The sequence below is a fragment of the Armigeres subalbatus genome, chromosome 2 (assembly GCF_024139115.2).
Source record: "Armigeres subalbatus isolate Guangzhou_Male chromosome 2, GZ_Asu_2, whole genome shotgun sequence".
Taxonomy (NCBI): Eukaryota; Metazoa; Arthropoda; class Insecta; order Diptera; family Culicidae; genus Armigeres; species Armigeres subalbatus.
The window spans coordinates 240,230,690-240,247,796 of record NC_085140.1 but is presented as its reverse complement, the minus strand read 5'-3'; the positions used below and the strand labels follow the sequence as shown (position 1 = coordinate 240,247,796).

Here is a 17,107-nt window from a genome sequence, read left to right as displayed (position 1 = left end):
AACAACGTTTTATGGGCGGCTCAAACAAACGACCCGGTCCGGCAAGGATCCAGCATGGACTTCTTTCGTGCTGTGTTTTCTTCGATAGCAATAAATGCCAAGATGTTTTACTTCAGCAGCCAACGAGCAGGAATGAATAATATTGCCGAAGGCGCAAAATTGTTTGAGTCGGTGGTGGTTTGGGCAAAAGGGTGGCCTCGTTTTGCGAAGCACCAACCTGTTCCTCGTGGATGGATATTATTGGATCCAACTGTGAAAGTGAACCGATTGATGGTGTCGATGTCGTGCTGGGTTTCGAGAACATTTGATGTAGACAGCTGGTACTAAAAGTTAGAGAGGGTCCCGAAGAATTGAATTTATGAACTACTTGTTCGTTTCAGTAAGTTTCAAGATTATGAGAATGCTTGAATGAAAGATGGATTTAAGCAACACAACCGCCACCAATATTTATTTCACGGAGCCATTTCAAAGAAAAAGGGCGGGGGCTCAAGGGCGAGTCGAATTTCCGGATATTAATACGATTTTTCAGATGAAGTTCATCCGAATTTCCAGAAGAAATTTATCCCGAGTTTCCAAAGAAAATTTCTCCCGAATTTCCAGAAGGGAATTCATCCAGAATTTCCGGAAAGAAATTCATCCCGAATTTCCGGAAGGAAATTCATTCCGAATTTCCAGAAGAAATTAATTTGAATTTCCAGAGGAAATCCATTCGAATTTCCAGAGGAAATTTATTCGATTTTCCAAAGAAAATTTATTCGATTTTCCAGAGTCAATTCATTTGAATTTCCAGAGGAAATTCTTTCGAATTTCCAGAGGAAATTCTATCGAATTTTCTGAGGAAATTCTATCGAATTTTCAGGGGAAATTCTTTCGAACTTCCAGAGGAAATTCTTTCGAACTGCCAGAGGAAATTCTTTCGAACTTCCAGAGGAAATTCTTTCGAACTTCTAGAGGAAATTCTTTCGAATTTCCAGAGGAAATTCTTCCGAATTTCCAAAAGAAATTCTTCCGAATTTCCAAAGGAAATTCTTCCGAATTTCCAGAGGAAATTCTCTCGCATTTCCAGAGGAAATTCTCTCGCATTTCCAGAGGAAATTCTCTCGCATTTCCAGAGGAAATCCTTTCGCATTTCCAGAGGAAATTCTTTCGCATTTCCAGAGGAAATTCTTTCACATTCCCAGAGGAAATTATTTCGAATTTCCAGAGGAAATTCATCCGAACTTCCAGAGGAAATTCATCGGAACTTCCAGAGGAAATTCATCCGAACTTCCATAGGAATTTCATCCGAATTTCCAGAGGAAATTCATCCGAATTTTCAAGGGAAATTCATCCGTATTTTCAAGGGAAATTCATCCGTATTTTCAAGGGAAATTCATCCGAATCTCCAGAGAAAATTCATCCGAATTCCCAGACGAAAAACATCCGAATTTCCAGAGGAAATTCATCCGAAAGTCCAGAGGAAACTCGTCCGAATTTGCAGAGGAAATTCGTCCGAAATTTCAGATGAAATTCATCCGGAATTCCAGAGAAAATTCATCCGAATTTCCAGAGGAAATTCATCCGAATTTCCAGAGGAAATTCATCCGAATTTCCAGAGGAAATTCATCCGAATTTCCAGAGGAAATTCATCCGAATTTCCAGAGGAAATTCATCCGAATTTCCAGAGGAAATTCATCTGAATTTCCAGAGGAAATTCATCCGAATTCCAGAGGAAATTCATCCGATTTCCAGAGGAAATTCATCCGAATTCAGAGGAAATTCATCCGAATTTCCAGAGGAAATTCATCCGATTTCCAGAGGAAATTCATCCGAATTCAGAGGAAATTCATCCGATTTCAGAGGAAATTCATCCGATTTCAGAGGAAATTCATCCGAATTTCCAGAGGAAATTCATCCGATTTCCAGAGGAAATTCATCCGATTTCAGAGGAAATTCATCCGACTTCCAGAGGAAATTCATCCGATTTCCAGAGGAAATTCATCCGAATTTCCAGAGGAAATTCATCCGATTTCCAGAGGCAATTCATCCGAATTTCCAGAGGAAATACATCCGAATTTCCAGAGGAAATTCATCCGAATTTCCAGAGAAAATTCATCCGATTTCCAGAGGAAATTCATCCGAATTCCAGAGGAAATTCATCCGATTTCAGAGGAAATTCATCCGATTTCCAGAGGAAATTCATCCGAATTTCCAGAGGAATTTCATCCGAATTTCAGAGGAAATTCATCCGATTTCAGAGGAAATTCATCCGAATTTCCAGAGGAAATTCATCCGAATTCCAGAGGAAATTCATCCGATTTCCAGAGGAAATTCATCCGAATTCAGAGGAAATTCATCCGAATTCAGAGGAAATTCATCCGAATTCAGGAAATTCATCCGATTTCCAGAGGAAATTCATCCGATTTCCAGAGGAAATTCATCCGACTTCCAGAGGAAATTCATCCGAATTTCCGGAGGAAATTCATCCGATTTCAGAGGAAATTCATCCGATTTCCAGAGGAAATTCATCCGATTTCCAGAGGAAATTCATCCGAATTTCCAGAGGAAATTCATCCGATTTCCAGAGGAAATTCATCCGATTTCCAGAGGAAATTCATCCGATTTCCAGAGGAAATTCATCCGAATTCAGAGGAAATTCATCCGATTTCCAGAGGAAATTCATCCGATTTCCAGAGGAAATTCATCCGAATTTCAGAGGAAATTCATCCGATTTCCAGAGGAAATTCATCCGATTTCCAGAGGAAATTCATCCGATTTCCAGAGGAAATTCATCCGATTTCCAGAGGAAATTCATCCGAATTCCAGAGGAAATTCATCCGATTTCCAGAGGAAATTCATCCGATTTCAGAGGAAATTCATCCGATTTCCAGAGGAAATTCATCCGAATTCAGAGGAAATTCATCCGAATTCAGAGGAAATTCATCCGATTTCCAGAGGAAATTCATCCGATTTCCAGAGGAAATTCATCCGATTTCCAGAGGAAATTCATCCGAATTTCCAGAGGAAATTCATCCGATTTCCAGAGGAAATTCATCCGAATTACCAGCGGGAATTTTCCGATGTTCCAGGGGAAATTCATCCGAATTCCAGAGGAAATTCATCCGATTTCCAGAGGAAATTCATCCGAATTCAGAGGAAATTCATCCGAATTTCCAGAGGAAATTCATCCGATTTCAGAGGAAATTCATCCGATTTCCAGAGGAAATTCATCCGATTTCCAGAGGAAATTCATCCGAATTTCCAGAGGAAATTCATCCGATTTCCAGAGGAAATTCATCCGAATTCAGAGGAAATTCATCCGAATTTCAGAGGAAATTCATCCGATTTCCAGAGGAAATTCATCCGAATTTCAGAGGAAATTCATCCGAATTCAGAGGAAATTCATCCGAATTCAGAGGAAATTCATCCGAATTTCCAGAGGAAATTCATCCGATTTCCAGAGGAAATTCATCCGAATTCAGAGGAAATTCATCCGAATTCAGAGGAAATTCATCCGAATTCAGAGGAAATTCATCCGAATTCAGAGGAAATTCATCCGATTTCCAGAGGAAATTCATCCGATTTCCAGAGGAAATTCATCCGATTTCAGAGGAAATTCATCCGATTTCCAGAGGAAATTCATCCGATTTCGGAAATTCATCCGATTTCCAGAGGAAATTCATCCGACTTCCAGAGGAAATTCATCCGATTTCCAGAGGAAATTCATCCGATTTCCAGAGGAAATTCATCCGATTTCCAGAGGAAATTCATCCGATTTCCAGAGGAAATTCATCCGACTTCCAGAGGAAATTCATCCGAATTTCCAGAGGAAATTCATCCGATTTCCAGAGGAAATTCATCCGATTTCAGAGGAAATTCATCCGATTTCAGAGGAAATTCATCCAATTTCCAGAGGAAATTCATCCGATTTCAGAGGAAATTCATCCGATTTCCAGAGGAAATTCATCCGAATTTCCAGAGGAAATTCATCCGAATTTCCAGAGGAAATTCATCCGATTTCCAGAGGAAATTCATCCGAATTCAGAGGAAATTCATCCGAATTTCCAGAGGAAATTCATCCGATTTCCAGAGGAAATTCATCCGAATTTCAGAGAAATTCATCCGATTTCCAGAGGAAATTCATCCGAATTCCAGAGGAAATTCATCCGAATTTCAGAGGAAATTCATCCGAATTTCCAGAGGAAATTCATCCGATTTCCAGAGGAAATTCATCCGAATTCAGAGGAAATTCATCCGAATTTCCAGAGGAAATTCATCCGAATTTCAGAGGAAATTCATCCGAATTTCCAGAGGAAATTCATCCGATTTCCAGAGGAAATTCATCCGATTTCAGAGGAAATTCATCCGATTTCCAGAGGAAATTCATCCGATTTCAGAGGAAATTCATCCGATTTCCAGAGGAAATTCATCCGATTTCCAGAGGAAATTCATCCGAATTTCCAGAGGAAATTCATCCGATTTCCAGAGGAAATTCATCCGAATTCAGAGGAAATTCATCCGAATTCAGAGGAAATTCATCCGAATTCAGAGGAAATTCATCCGATTTCAGAGGAAATTCATCCGAATTCAGAGGAAATTCATCCGAATTCCAGAGGAAATTCATCCGAATTCAGAGGAAATTCATCCGAATTTCCAGAGGAAATTCATCCGAATTCCAGAGGAAATTCATCCAATTCAGAGGAAATTCATCCGATTTCAGAGGAAATTCATCCGAATTTCAGAGGAAATTCATCCGAATTCAGAGGAAATTCATCCGAATTCAGAGGAAATTCATCCGATTTCAGAGAAATTCATCCGAATTTCAGAGGAAATTCATCCGAATTTCAGAGGAAATTCATCCGATTTCCAGAGGAAATTCATCCGAATTCAGAGAAATTCATCCAATTTCCAGAGGAAATTCATCCGAATTTCAGAGGAAATTCATCCGAATTTCAGAGGAAATTCATCCGAATTCCAGAGGAAATTCATCCGATTTCCAGAGGAAATTCATCCGAATTTCCAGAGGAAATTCATCCGAATTTCCAGAGGAAATTCATCCGAATTTCCAGAGGAAATTCATCCGATTTCCAGAGGAAATTCATCCGATTTCCAGAGGAAATTCATCCGATTTCCAGAGGAAATTCATCCGACTTCCAGAGGAAATTCATCCGAATTCAGAGGAAATTCATCCGAATTTCCAGAGGAAATTCATCCGAATTTCCAGAGGAAATTCATCCGATTTCCAGAGGAAATTCATCCGATTTCCAGAGGAAATTCATCCGAATTCAGAGGAAATTCATCCGATTTCCAGAGGAAATTCATCCGATTTCCAGAGGAAATTCATCCGATTTCCAGAGGAAATTCATCCGATTTCCAGAGGAAATTCATCCGAATTTCAGAGGAAATTCATCCGAATTTCCAGAGGAAATTCATCCGATTTCCAGAGGAAATTCATCCGAATTCAGAGGAAATTCATCCGAATTTCTCAGAGGAAATTCATCCGAATTTCTCAGAGGAAATTCATCCGAATTTCTCAGAGGAAATTCATCCGAATTTCCAGAGGAAATTCATCCGAATTTCTCAGAGGAAATTCATCCGAATTTCAGAGGAAATTCATCCGAATTTCCAGAGGAAATTCATCCGAATTTCAGAGGAAATTCATCCGATTTCCAGAGGAAATTCATCCGAATTTCAGAGGAAATTCATCCGAATTTCCAGAGAAAATTCATCCGAATTTCCAGAGGAAATTCATCCGTATTTCCAGAGGAAATTTATCCGACTTTCCAGAGGAAACTCATCCGAATTTCCAGAGGAAATTCATCCAAATTTCCAGAGGAAATTCATCCAAATTTCCAGAGGAAATTCATCCGAATTTCCAGAGGAAATTCATTCGCATTTTCAAGAAGAAATTCATCTAGATTTTCAGAGAAAATTCATCCCAATTTCCAGAGCAAAATCATCCGAGCTTCCTGAGGAAATTCATCCGAGTTTCCAGATAAAATTCATCCGAATTTCCAGAGGAAATTCATCCGAATTTCCAGAGGAAATTCATCCGAATTTCCAGAGGAAATTCATCCGAATTTCCAGAGGAAATTCATCCGAATTTCCAGAGGAAATTCATCCGAATTTCCAGAAAAAAATCATCCGAAATTGTTCCGAATTTCCAGAGAAAATTTATTCATTTTTAACCCGAATTTTTCATTTCCAGAGGAATGTTAATTATCCGAATTTCGATTTTAAGTTCATCCCAATTTCGAAAGGACATTCAACTAAATTACGAAGGTAATTCCAGATCAACGGGAATCCGAATTGTTACGGGTATGAAATTCGAACGGAAGTCACCGAAATTACGAAAACCTAAACCAAAACTATTCACTTTTAAAAGCGAGGCCAATAATCTGTTGCATTATTAGAATACTCCTAATCCATTTTGTTTTCGAAGTGACCTCGACTTTACCCAAAACTTCAAAGGACGGGGGACCAGAACAAAGGTTTACCCCAATTTGATTTGATACGGCTAAATTGGAAGGGCGTTTTTGTTATATGGATGAAGCATCGAACGATCCTGCCTTGAAAGGCGATTTATTTGCCTTCGAAAACCAGGAGTATTGATTTTTATCTTCCCCAACCCGTATACGAAGACTAACTGTCGACGGACGATGCATTTGTTCTTTCGATTCGTTCGTCTCTCAGTTTCAGTGGGTTCTGAAATATTATCCTTTTGGTTTCAACTTTTTTCCCCACGTCAATGTTTCCGCTGTCATGTTCCAGTGCCGGAAGGAAAAAAATCGGTTCCTAATGGAAAAGTGCGTCTTTGGCTTCTCCGTTGGGTGAAACCGGAATGGGAAGACACTCATGTCGAGCCGAACGATTTGCCTACTGCTGTGTGGAGCGAGTTTTACAAGATGTCGATCGGAAGCCCTTCTAACTGCATGTCTGACTGGACAACGCTATGGCATGGGAATTCCATGTGTGGTTGGGGTTGTTTCTTGAAGGGATAACAAATTATAACGGGTGGATGATTTCTGTATGCCTTGAGATTAAAACACAGAAGTGGAAAGCAGTGTTCTATTTGTACTTTTTTGTTAAATGACATACCGGCAGTAGTTCGAAGTCGATGAAATATGTTGAATGCCAGGTATGAGAATTATTGTAAGTAAATGGAAAATTATCCCTAATTCAAAATATTCGTAACCACGATGTACAAGACCAGGCCGATTTTTTACTCAGTTTGTTTTTGTTGTTTTATTAATTAATTAATTCGATTAATTCGTATCAGATCAGATGTTTGCTCTAAAGTCATGAGTGTGAATTTAAACGATAGTTGAAAGAAGTAAATCGTTCCATTCATTCAATTCCGTTGCATCCAATGCAGAGTTAAAAGTTTCCTCGTTTCTATCGGATGCTGCTGCAGTGCTGAATATATTACTTTGCCAAAAACTCGTTGCGTCCTTCATCGAGTGGGCTGGTGAGATCCTCGAGTCTACAGAAGAGCTAATATCTGCGCACAAATTTGCGTTGCCTCTCCTCGCCCATCGCCGTACCAGCGAGGAAAATTAACTTTCTGGCAGTTTGTTACAGATTTGTTTTTCTGCACTAGCTGCCTGTGGAAACTCAAATAGCAGCCAGCAACAACATTCCAGTCCTACTCCATACGCTCTCTCAAAATATGCACTCGCCGGGAATGAGGTATGTAATAGGCCAGAACGAACACAACCGCAAATTCTTCCGGCCCGGCCCGAAACTGGCAGACGCAAAAGTTTTATCTCGTATCATTGAACAAATACTTCAAATTATTGCACTATTTTCTGGCAATGAAAGCTGAGTGAAATTTATTTAGTTCAACTTGTTGGCGCGGGGTAATTAATATAAATATTTCAACGTTTCAAACACATGCACTTTGCCCGGGATGGTAGCAACTATACAGACTCACAGTTCATACTTTGTTTGCTGGGTGGTAGGTTTCCTTTGCAGTAGTGCAACTGCTTCTTCAATAGAGTGCATAGACTGCGACGACGATGGAACGTGGACAGGATGGGGAAGTCGGTTCAACGAGCATTGCTATTAGAAATAACGTAACAATTGCAGGCGTGGAAACTCTTCTGCTTCGGTACCGGCTTCGAGAAAGGACTCAGACTGGAGGTAGCAATCTTGGTAAATGGCAAATTGTGCCTGCATGTGGCGTCTTTAATCGGCTCAGCCTTGAAGAGGGTTGTGGTCGCAGGGCTTCCTGTGCGAGAAGGGAGGAAGAGTGTTTTCACTTGCGAAACAATCAACATAAGAAACAAAGCGAGAAGGAAAATTGTTTTTCTCGCTTGACCGGCATTGTGCATGTGTAGGCGAGCCTTCATACCAAGGAGCAAGGATTGAGTTATTGTGTGGCAAATGAACATATTTGTCTGCTTTTGTTATTTCCATTGATCTTCTATTTGAGAAATGGTTAACGTTTAATTCTTGCTCTATGGTGTGGTTTGTGCATTCGAATGAGCGGTTTGGAAAAAAACGTCGATGCATATTGGGATGAAATGCATGAAACCAGTTGTGTTGTTATACTTTGCAATAGTGCATCAGTATTTCTTGAATTTACTGACATGGAAAGCAAAAGGAAGATCGTTATTCAAATAAGCAATCAATTCGGATCACTGAATTGTAGTTGGAATAAACCTGTTTTCTTCTGTTGAGTGTGAGATAAGTTTCTCTTAGGTGTGGGGTCACAGGTCCTCATTAGTTATCGATGAAGATAAATTATTCGTAATCCTACATTTCTCTCCATTCTCTGACTTAACATCCATCTATGAGATTATTTGGCATTATTGATCGCATCCAACTTTTGAAAAACTAGCCTTCAAATAATTTACTCTTTTCGGTGCTCTAAGCGTCCAATGATAAATCTTTAAACATATATCACCATTTACCAGGATCACCATCGTCATGAAAAATGGAGCAGCTTTTCTTTCGTTCCGTTTTCCACCTTGTCAGTATCTATGGGGCTGCTTAAGAAGTATATAAGAATTACCCTTGCCGAAACCGTGGATATCGATGCGAAAGTTATCGGCTCCCTTCTGGCCGTCCACCAGCTGACCGAGGCCCCCGACGAGGCGGTCGCCTTCCTCCTCCCCATCGTAGGTGCGATCCGACAGGTCAACCTCCATGCCACGGATCACACCCTTCGGTATGCTGTAGGAGAGTAGTCCCTCTGTATCAAAAGAAAAGAAAAATGGAAGGAGAGTATTAGTGAATGAGGGATGTTATGGATCAAGGAAAGCAGTAAAAGTTACAACTTGAATAGAGATTTTAACAATATGAATCAAAACATGTTATAAGGAATTAATTTCATATACTTTCTGAAAATTGCCGTTTTTATGCATTCCGCCGAATAAAGTATTGAACACTCTTATTTTAATGTCATCAAAGGTGTGCTACTCTAACTCAAGAAGAGGGTTTGCCATTGTCTTGGGGGATCGATGGCATTGTTTATGAAATCATGCGCAGATCTCACTTATCGAGTCCTAATCAGCGAGCAAACTCACTTGTGATTGTGCAGGAAAACATCGCGCTGTAGCTTTTCTTGCAAAATCGAATCGTTTCACTTATTTGAAAGTGTGTTAAGGTTATGTGCTAAATCCCGCCATATCAAATTCTAATCCACTAAATACTCGCGAAAAATAATTTAAATCAACAAACTTACCACCTTGTGAGATAGAAAATAGTGTACACTATGGTTTTAACTCATTTAAATCACAGAGACGTGGGGAAGGGTCGTGAAGCCCTTGGACATAGTCCCAAGGATTAAGTTATGTGTGCTTCTTTTGATTCACTGTACTGTCTCCGTGTCTCATACGTCATCTTGGACTGGGAGTCTGAGGGGCGGTGACAAGCTTTCGTGAATTGCGGAGAATCGCACTACTTTCAACCCGAATGACACCCTCCATTGTTCCGCTACGAGAGAAGAAAAAAAACCACTCATGCCTAATGGCATCTCCTCGAGTCCTCGAGGAAATCTCCGGAGACATTTATTTATTTATTTATTTATTATCAGACTAAGGCCGGAGTGGCCTGTGCTGCACATAAAAGTCTTCTCCATTCAGCTCGGTCCATGGCTGCACTTCGCCAACCACGCAGTCTGCGGAGGGTGCGCAAATCGTCCTCCACCTGATAGATCCACCTTGCCCGCTGTGCACCTCGCCTTCTTGTTCCCGTTGGATCGTTGTCGAGAACCATTTTAACCGGGTTACTGTCCGACATTCTGGCTACGTACCCGGCCCACCGCAGTCGTCCGATTTTCGCGGTGTGAACGATGGATGGTTTTCCCAACAGCTTATGCAACTCGTGGTTCATTCGCCTCCTCCACGTACCGTCCGCCATCTGCACCCCACCATAGATGGTACGCAACACTTTCCATTCAAAATCTCCGGAGACATGAAAATTGTTTATTTAAAAAAAAACGTGGCCAATTGGTTATGTATTGGGTTAATGTATTTGGCATGACAAGTAGAATTATGATATCCAAACATAATTCTTGGGATATTGGCCATTGGTTTTATTCCTAAACCTAGTTTTGGATAGTGCTTTCAGGTGTATAGAAATCGACCAATTACAATGAAAAATCTTAAACCACGACAAAATCCAAAGTGAGATGTCTCACTTTTAAATCATCATTTCTCACTACGCACTTCTTAGTTTTTGCAGTGAAGACATTATGAGAGAGAACTGAGACACTACGCACTACTCACTTTGGAGAGGAATTGCTCACTCCTCACCCCTCATTTCTCACTTCACACTCTGAAAAGTGAGTAGTGCGAAGTGAGAAGTTAGACGTCTCACTACTCACTTTATAGAGGAATTTCTCACTTCTTACTCCTCGTTTCTCACTTCTTACTGTCAAAAGTGCGAAGTTCAATGTGAGCAGTGACGCGTCTCACTTCTGACTTTGCACTACTCACTTTTCACAGTGAGAAGTGAGGCGTCTCTCTTTTCATTTCACATTCTCATTTCTTACATCTCATTTCGCACTTCTCCGTTTTCGCAATGAAATGTGGGAAGTGGGAAATTAGAAGTGAGAAGTAAGAAGTTAGACGTCTCACTTCTTACTTCTCACTCCTCATCACCCATTTCTCACTGCTAATAGTGAGAAGTCAGAAGAGAAAGACCTCACTCTCGATCCTCATTTCTCACTTTTCTGCCAAATGACCATTAAGGTCAAATGGCGTTATCGACCAAATAACCTATTCGGTTAAACGAAATTTCCGACAAAATGGCCTTTTCTGCTCAACAACCGTTTTGGCTAAACAGCATTTTCGGTCAGATGACCTATTCAGCCAAATGGACGAGCTCGGTGGTCTAGTGACTACCGCTTCTGTCTTACAAGCAGGAGGTCGTGGGTTCAATTCCAGGCTCGTCCCTTTCCTACTTTGCATTTCTATCTTAGTTCTTTCTGTGTTTCACGTTCTACCAAAACGATTCCTACTGTTATAACCTTCCACACAATCCCAAAACCTCCCGTGGCGCCTATGAGAGGTCGTAGAGTTCTCTGCATCTTTCTTAAGTAGGTGTCCAGCAAACCATCCTTCCCCTTCCTCAGCATTCGCAAGGACGTGGCCAGGACAGATCTCGACTATTGAAGAGTGCATTGCTTCCATCTAAGAGTTAGTGATTAGTCCCAAATCAATATCTGTGGTAACGGATGAAAGTGATGCTTCTCTCATACAATAGTCTTGGCTTGTACCACCTACGAATTTGTGCGAACTGCTAAATGCGAATGCGAATGCGAGATGACCTATTCAGCCAAATGACCTGTTCGGCCGAATGTCCTTTTCGGCCGAATAACCTATTCGTCTAAATGACCTATTAGGTTGTTACCGGCGGGTAACAAATAATAAATAATTCAGAATTATGATTGCGGGAAAATAGGGTAAATAATTGTAAAGTTTATTCGCGAGTTTTAACGGTCATTTTATATTGACGCGCATGGGGCAGGCGATATGTGCGTGAGGCGCACCCGCGCACCAGGTGCGATGAAATCATTTGGGTGCTGAGTGGGTGACGAGATCCACTGAACTGGATAAAAGAGGAGGAGAAAAGAAGCGATTATCGGTTTTGGGCGGGAAGGTGTTGGTGAACGCTTGGTATGGCAGTTGATGTAAACCTGCGAATCGTAAAGCATCAAAGGAGGATTGGCATTTTTCTATCCAAAAAGAAGCACATTTTTATGACGATTGAGTGAGGGTTTTTTGTCACCCAAGTTCGAACCAGAAGATTTCGGGACTGTTTTGGCCAACCGAGCCCCGAGTGGACCGTTGAAGACGAAGCCCCGGGACATTTGCAGTGCAAGTGTCTATTGATAGTGGCCCGTGTATTCCGTGGTCATCCCCGTACCTCCGGATGATATATTCAGCAGCGTCGGTTTATCAAACGGAGCCACCGAAGATTCCCCGCCGGAATCACTCCCGGGACCGCCATTCTCTGAATTCCGAGATTTTCAAGCCCGTTGCCGGCGAGCCCCGGCTGGTCCACGTGATTGTCAAGCCATCTCATCATCGACGCGGCCGCCATTTGGATTTCAACAAGAGAAACAAGCGTCAGTGAAGATCGACCTTCCACCCTTGAGGCCGCTGGTTTGCTTTCCAGTGCCCCACCCTTCGTTGATTACCGTCGTTGATACCGCTGCCGATGCTCGTGGCCCTCAGCATCATTCGACGATCGCCGATACGGGATTATACCAAACCAACCATCGTCCGGTGGATTTCCACCGGATCCGACAAAGCTACCGCTAGTCCACGTGACTTCCAGTTGTTCCACCGTACGACGATCGCTAGGACGCGTTCGCATCCGAGCCGTATTCTTCCCAGCCGCCCACTCTATTGGATTACTGCCGACACCAACGAAGCCCCCGCTACGATTGCCTCAATAAAACCAAGTCCGACCGTGAGTAATTTGCGTAAGTTAGGTTCCCGTGATCCGAAAGCTCCCCAGCGTCCGTACGCCCTGAGACCCGGAATCCAAAAGAGGTCTTGAGCACCCACCCCACGGACTGCCGTTGGCTCTAGACCAGCAGTCTGGGGTCTGCTGCCGGTTTCCCTCCGAACCCGAGCTTTTAGGTTCCGGGGTCAAAAAGTAGGTCTTATAAGGTTAAACAACCTGTGCGGCTATATTACCATTTCGATCAAATGACTGTCGGCCTAATGGTCTTTTTGTCCAAATTGTACAACTAATGGCTTTCAGGAAAATGGCATTCGGCCTGATGGTTTTCTGCCAAACGGCCCTTACCCTTCCCGCAGAGGTCCAGCATATTAGGGATCTGTTTGTCTAAGATCATGAAACGTCAATTGCGGGCTAAAATGGAAGATACATGCACACATTGAAAGAATTGGACTCATTGGTTTTTATCGAGAATTTCGAATGTTATCGCTTTTTCCACATCTTACTATTTCGCCAGTAAAGCGTTTAATCAGGAATCGTTCAATCTCTCTTCTTAGGAATGAGAAGACGTTCTCAGAAGCCGTCACCCTCCCCTAACTTCTGAAAAGTCGGATATACCCCGTTACGCAAAAGAACGCTAGGCATAAATAACAGGCATTGCTGCACCATATGAGCACCAAGCTGAGCACAGGATATGTATCCGCCCTAATTAAAGAGTACTCTGCAAAGATATTATCATTTCAGCGTGTAATGTTCATCATGATAGCCTGAGCGGATGGATTTCTTGCTCAGAAGATCAAATGATGGCATGGTTTGCAATGCCTGAAGAGTACGTTAGATATAATGAACGATAGGCATAATGGACGTAAAGCATAACGAACGTTAGATACAAAATGCTATAAAGAACGACTGTACGGAAATTCTTCGAAAACCAGTTCCCCGAATGGACCAATGTTATTCTCGGAGAAACATGGCGCCTGTCTTCTTTTTATTCAATGGCTCTACATTCCAGCTGGAACTAGGCTTGCTTTTTAACTGTGATCTACTAGCATTTTCCCAGATATTAATTTTAATTAGAAAAAAAAACAAAACAAATATTAGCGGTATGAATGTCTGGTAACGATGATTTTAACACAGCGGTATCATTGGGATGTCATCAAGGATGGTGGTACTTTGAACGATGCATAATGACATAATGACATAATGAACGATACAGAGCGCATTATCGCGTAGGCTCCATTCAAGGCGATCGAGTATCTCATCATTCCGAAATACACACATGTACAATGTACGCTCGTACACCACGATGAGTCGCGACAAGTCTTCTGGATCGTCACCAAACCTTGGAAGATCATCCATCGTTTGCCTTGTTGCTAGATGAGCACTGTTCAATGGTACTGGATTGCTGCTGATTGGAATTCAGAATAAGGCTCGGAGTTGATGTGATCAGCGTGGATTGTCCACTACTTTGTGTAGGAGGAGCATATTCTGAGCGACGAAATACGTATAATTTGCAGATGGATAAGCCGTCTACATGGCCGGTTGATGGGTCGATTCGGGGTACAAGGGCATCGGCGGTATACCAGATACAACTGGTGGATGTCTCATTGGCGGTATACCAAAGGCCGGTGGATAGCTTCCCGGGCAGAAGCCATGAACAGAATAACAAAACATGATATGGATTTGATTGATATAAGAGATAAAAGAACAGGTAACAATATCAAAAATTTGCACCGAAATATCATTTAAATATCAAGATATGATATGGTTAAGAACAAGCCAATAGCACTTGATATTGATCACTTATTGCAAAAAACATAACTTGATTTCCTTATGATATTTTAGTGCAAAATATTGATATTATCGCCTGATCTTTTATCTCTTATGTCAATCATGTTCATATCTAATTTTGCTATCTTATCAAGATTTGATATTATTGAGCTATTTTCGTCTACTCGGGTTCCTGTGACTCTCGTAACGCTTCCTTGGATATTCGACGTGGGTGCCATGTACGTAGCTGAGGAATAGTGAGCGGCTGAGCCGGATCGGAATTACATTGCAATGGCCGCTGAGCCGCGTTGCAATGTTGATCGATCTAGTGCAAAGTACTGAATTCCAGAGAACGAACAGTGGAAAGGGTTTTACTATAAACGCGGTGCTCGAGCCGTTCTCGTTCATGTGGGAAAATTCTGACCTTGTGACAATTGATGGTTCAGTAGTACCACAGTTGATGATAATCCTGTAGAAATTGAGTCGTTGAGGAAGGTCCCAAACCCAACCGAAGCGTTGAACTAAATCAAATTACAGTGTTTTGATTTTGTCGAGACTGAAAGGCCATCTCCGAAATCATCGGTCAGATAAAATGTTCGGCCAAACTGTCGTTCCCCCAAAAATTAAACTAATCATGACGTGATCCTAATTTATCCATGATTTCCTGGCGGCGATTTCGGCCTCACGTTAGAAGTAATTTCAACCGGGAGCGAGAATCGACGTGGCGTTTTATTTCCAGCGTTTGATTCACGAGAAAATGTACTGGATTGCTTTGGAATGAGAAGTGAGACGTCTCACTTCTCATCTCTTATTCCTCATTTCTCACTTTTAATTGTGAAAAGTGAAAACTGCGACGGGAGAAGCCAGAAACGAGAAGTGATATCCCTCACTTCTTACTTCTCGCTAATTTCTCATTTCGCACTTAACAGTTTTTACCGTGTTAGGTCAAACGACATTTTCGACCAAATGGTCCTTTCTGTCAAGCCAAATGACTTTTTCGGTCGAATGACATTTATGGCCAAACCTTTCCCGGCCTAATAACCGTTTCGGTAAAATGGAATTATCGTTACTGTTCATTCATACTCTTGCTAGTTTGCTCCCATAAACAAAAACTTTCAAAAATATTGAGATAATCATGAGCAAAAGATTTAGGAATGTTGTAGAATGCTCCATAAATGACAAAGCCCAAAATTTTACCATTTTAAATCCCAATTTTTTTATGTCATACTTTTTATAAGTATCGCCACACCTACGTATTCGCCTCTTTTAAATGCTACACGGAATTTATTGACGTTCCCCATGATTCGAGCTACTTAGCGGCAACAACACTTCATTAAATTTTATCAGTATGCTACTCGATGCTAATGCTGCCTTAGTTTTCTTACTCGCCGTCGGTACACTTGCCCGTCATAAGACGCTTTCTCCCTTGCATGGCTCGAAACTACTTTCAAAGGAGCCGCCCCCGGCACCCACTGGACTGTAACAGCTGTCGGTGTAATAAAGTGAATTGATTAAAGAGGAGAGGAAAGCATTATGCAGGGCAGTAGATTGTTTTATCGCAACGAGCCAAGAAGTGGGAAAAGTTCCTTAGAAGTAAGAAATCGATTTTCCGGCTAAGTAGACTGCTATTGCCAAGCGTCGATTAAGAAGCGAGTTGATAAATTTGCTCCAAATGAAGCATAATCAAATCGTGTAAAACTGCTTATTTCGATGGATATAGTCGTTTCCAGTAGATAAACAGTAGATAAAATGGGCCAGAAATCTAAATAAATCATTCTTAAAATGCATTATTCATTGTTTGCCGGGACGAATGAGTGAGGATTGCGAATGATCGTAAGTTCGCCTAAATGCAGCAATTGGGATAGGAACTGTCAACTTCCTACTATTAAAATTCCTTTTTATTGATTCACTTATACTTTTCGTGGCACGGCAAATGCTGGGTAAAGCGTACCATTGGTACTTCGCGTACCTGAAGGAATAAAATAGACCCCATCTCGCGGTCCTTAGCCTCTTACCCAGCAACTCCTATCCCTACCTCCCCGCGGTGCTGGCCGGGATACGAGCAACCTTAGGGAAGATCGGGTAACCAACCCCGGTGGGAACTATGGTCGTATGCTGACAGGGAAGGGGTTTGCTCCTCTCGGAGGTGCAAATCTTATTGAGCGTCTGTTCTCCATGTCAGGATCGGCTCACAACAGCGTCTGTTCTCCATGTTAGGGGCGGCTGATCATCGTCCGAGTGCCAGCGAGGGACTCTAAAGTGAAACTGTGCACCATGGTCCACCGGAAATAAGGAGGAATGGTCCTCCGGAAATTTAGGGGTTTGGTGTCAGGCCCTGCAAGCCAGCCTTTAAAAATCTTAAGCAACGAACAATCAACAAGAGAGTACGGACCGGAACCATCGGCGAAGACCACTGCGACGAAAAGGGACTAGCGATTGG

General features: G+C 41.8%; 1 protein-coding gene across 3 annotated transcripts in view; it reads right to left on the bottom strand.

Moving 5' to 3' along the window:
• Nucleotides 1-17,107, bottom strand: part of LOC134211978 (discoidin domain-containing receptor tyrosine kinase B) — an 802,844-nt gene that overhangs the window by 198,225 nt on the left and 587,512 nt on the right. For all 3 annotated transcript variants that reach the window (XM_062689416.1, XM_062689415.1, XM_062689417.1), the window contains one exon: nucleotides 8,996-9,175. In XM_062689416.1, the coding sequence (XP_062545400.1) occupies nucleotides 8,996-9,175 (180 nt within the window). The remainder of the gene's footprint in view (nucleotides 1-8,995; nucleotides 9,176-17,107) is intronic.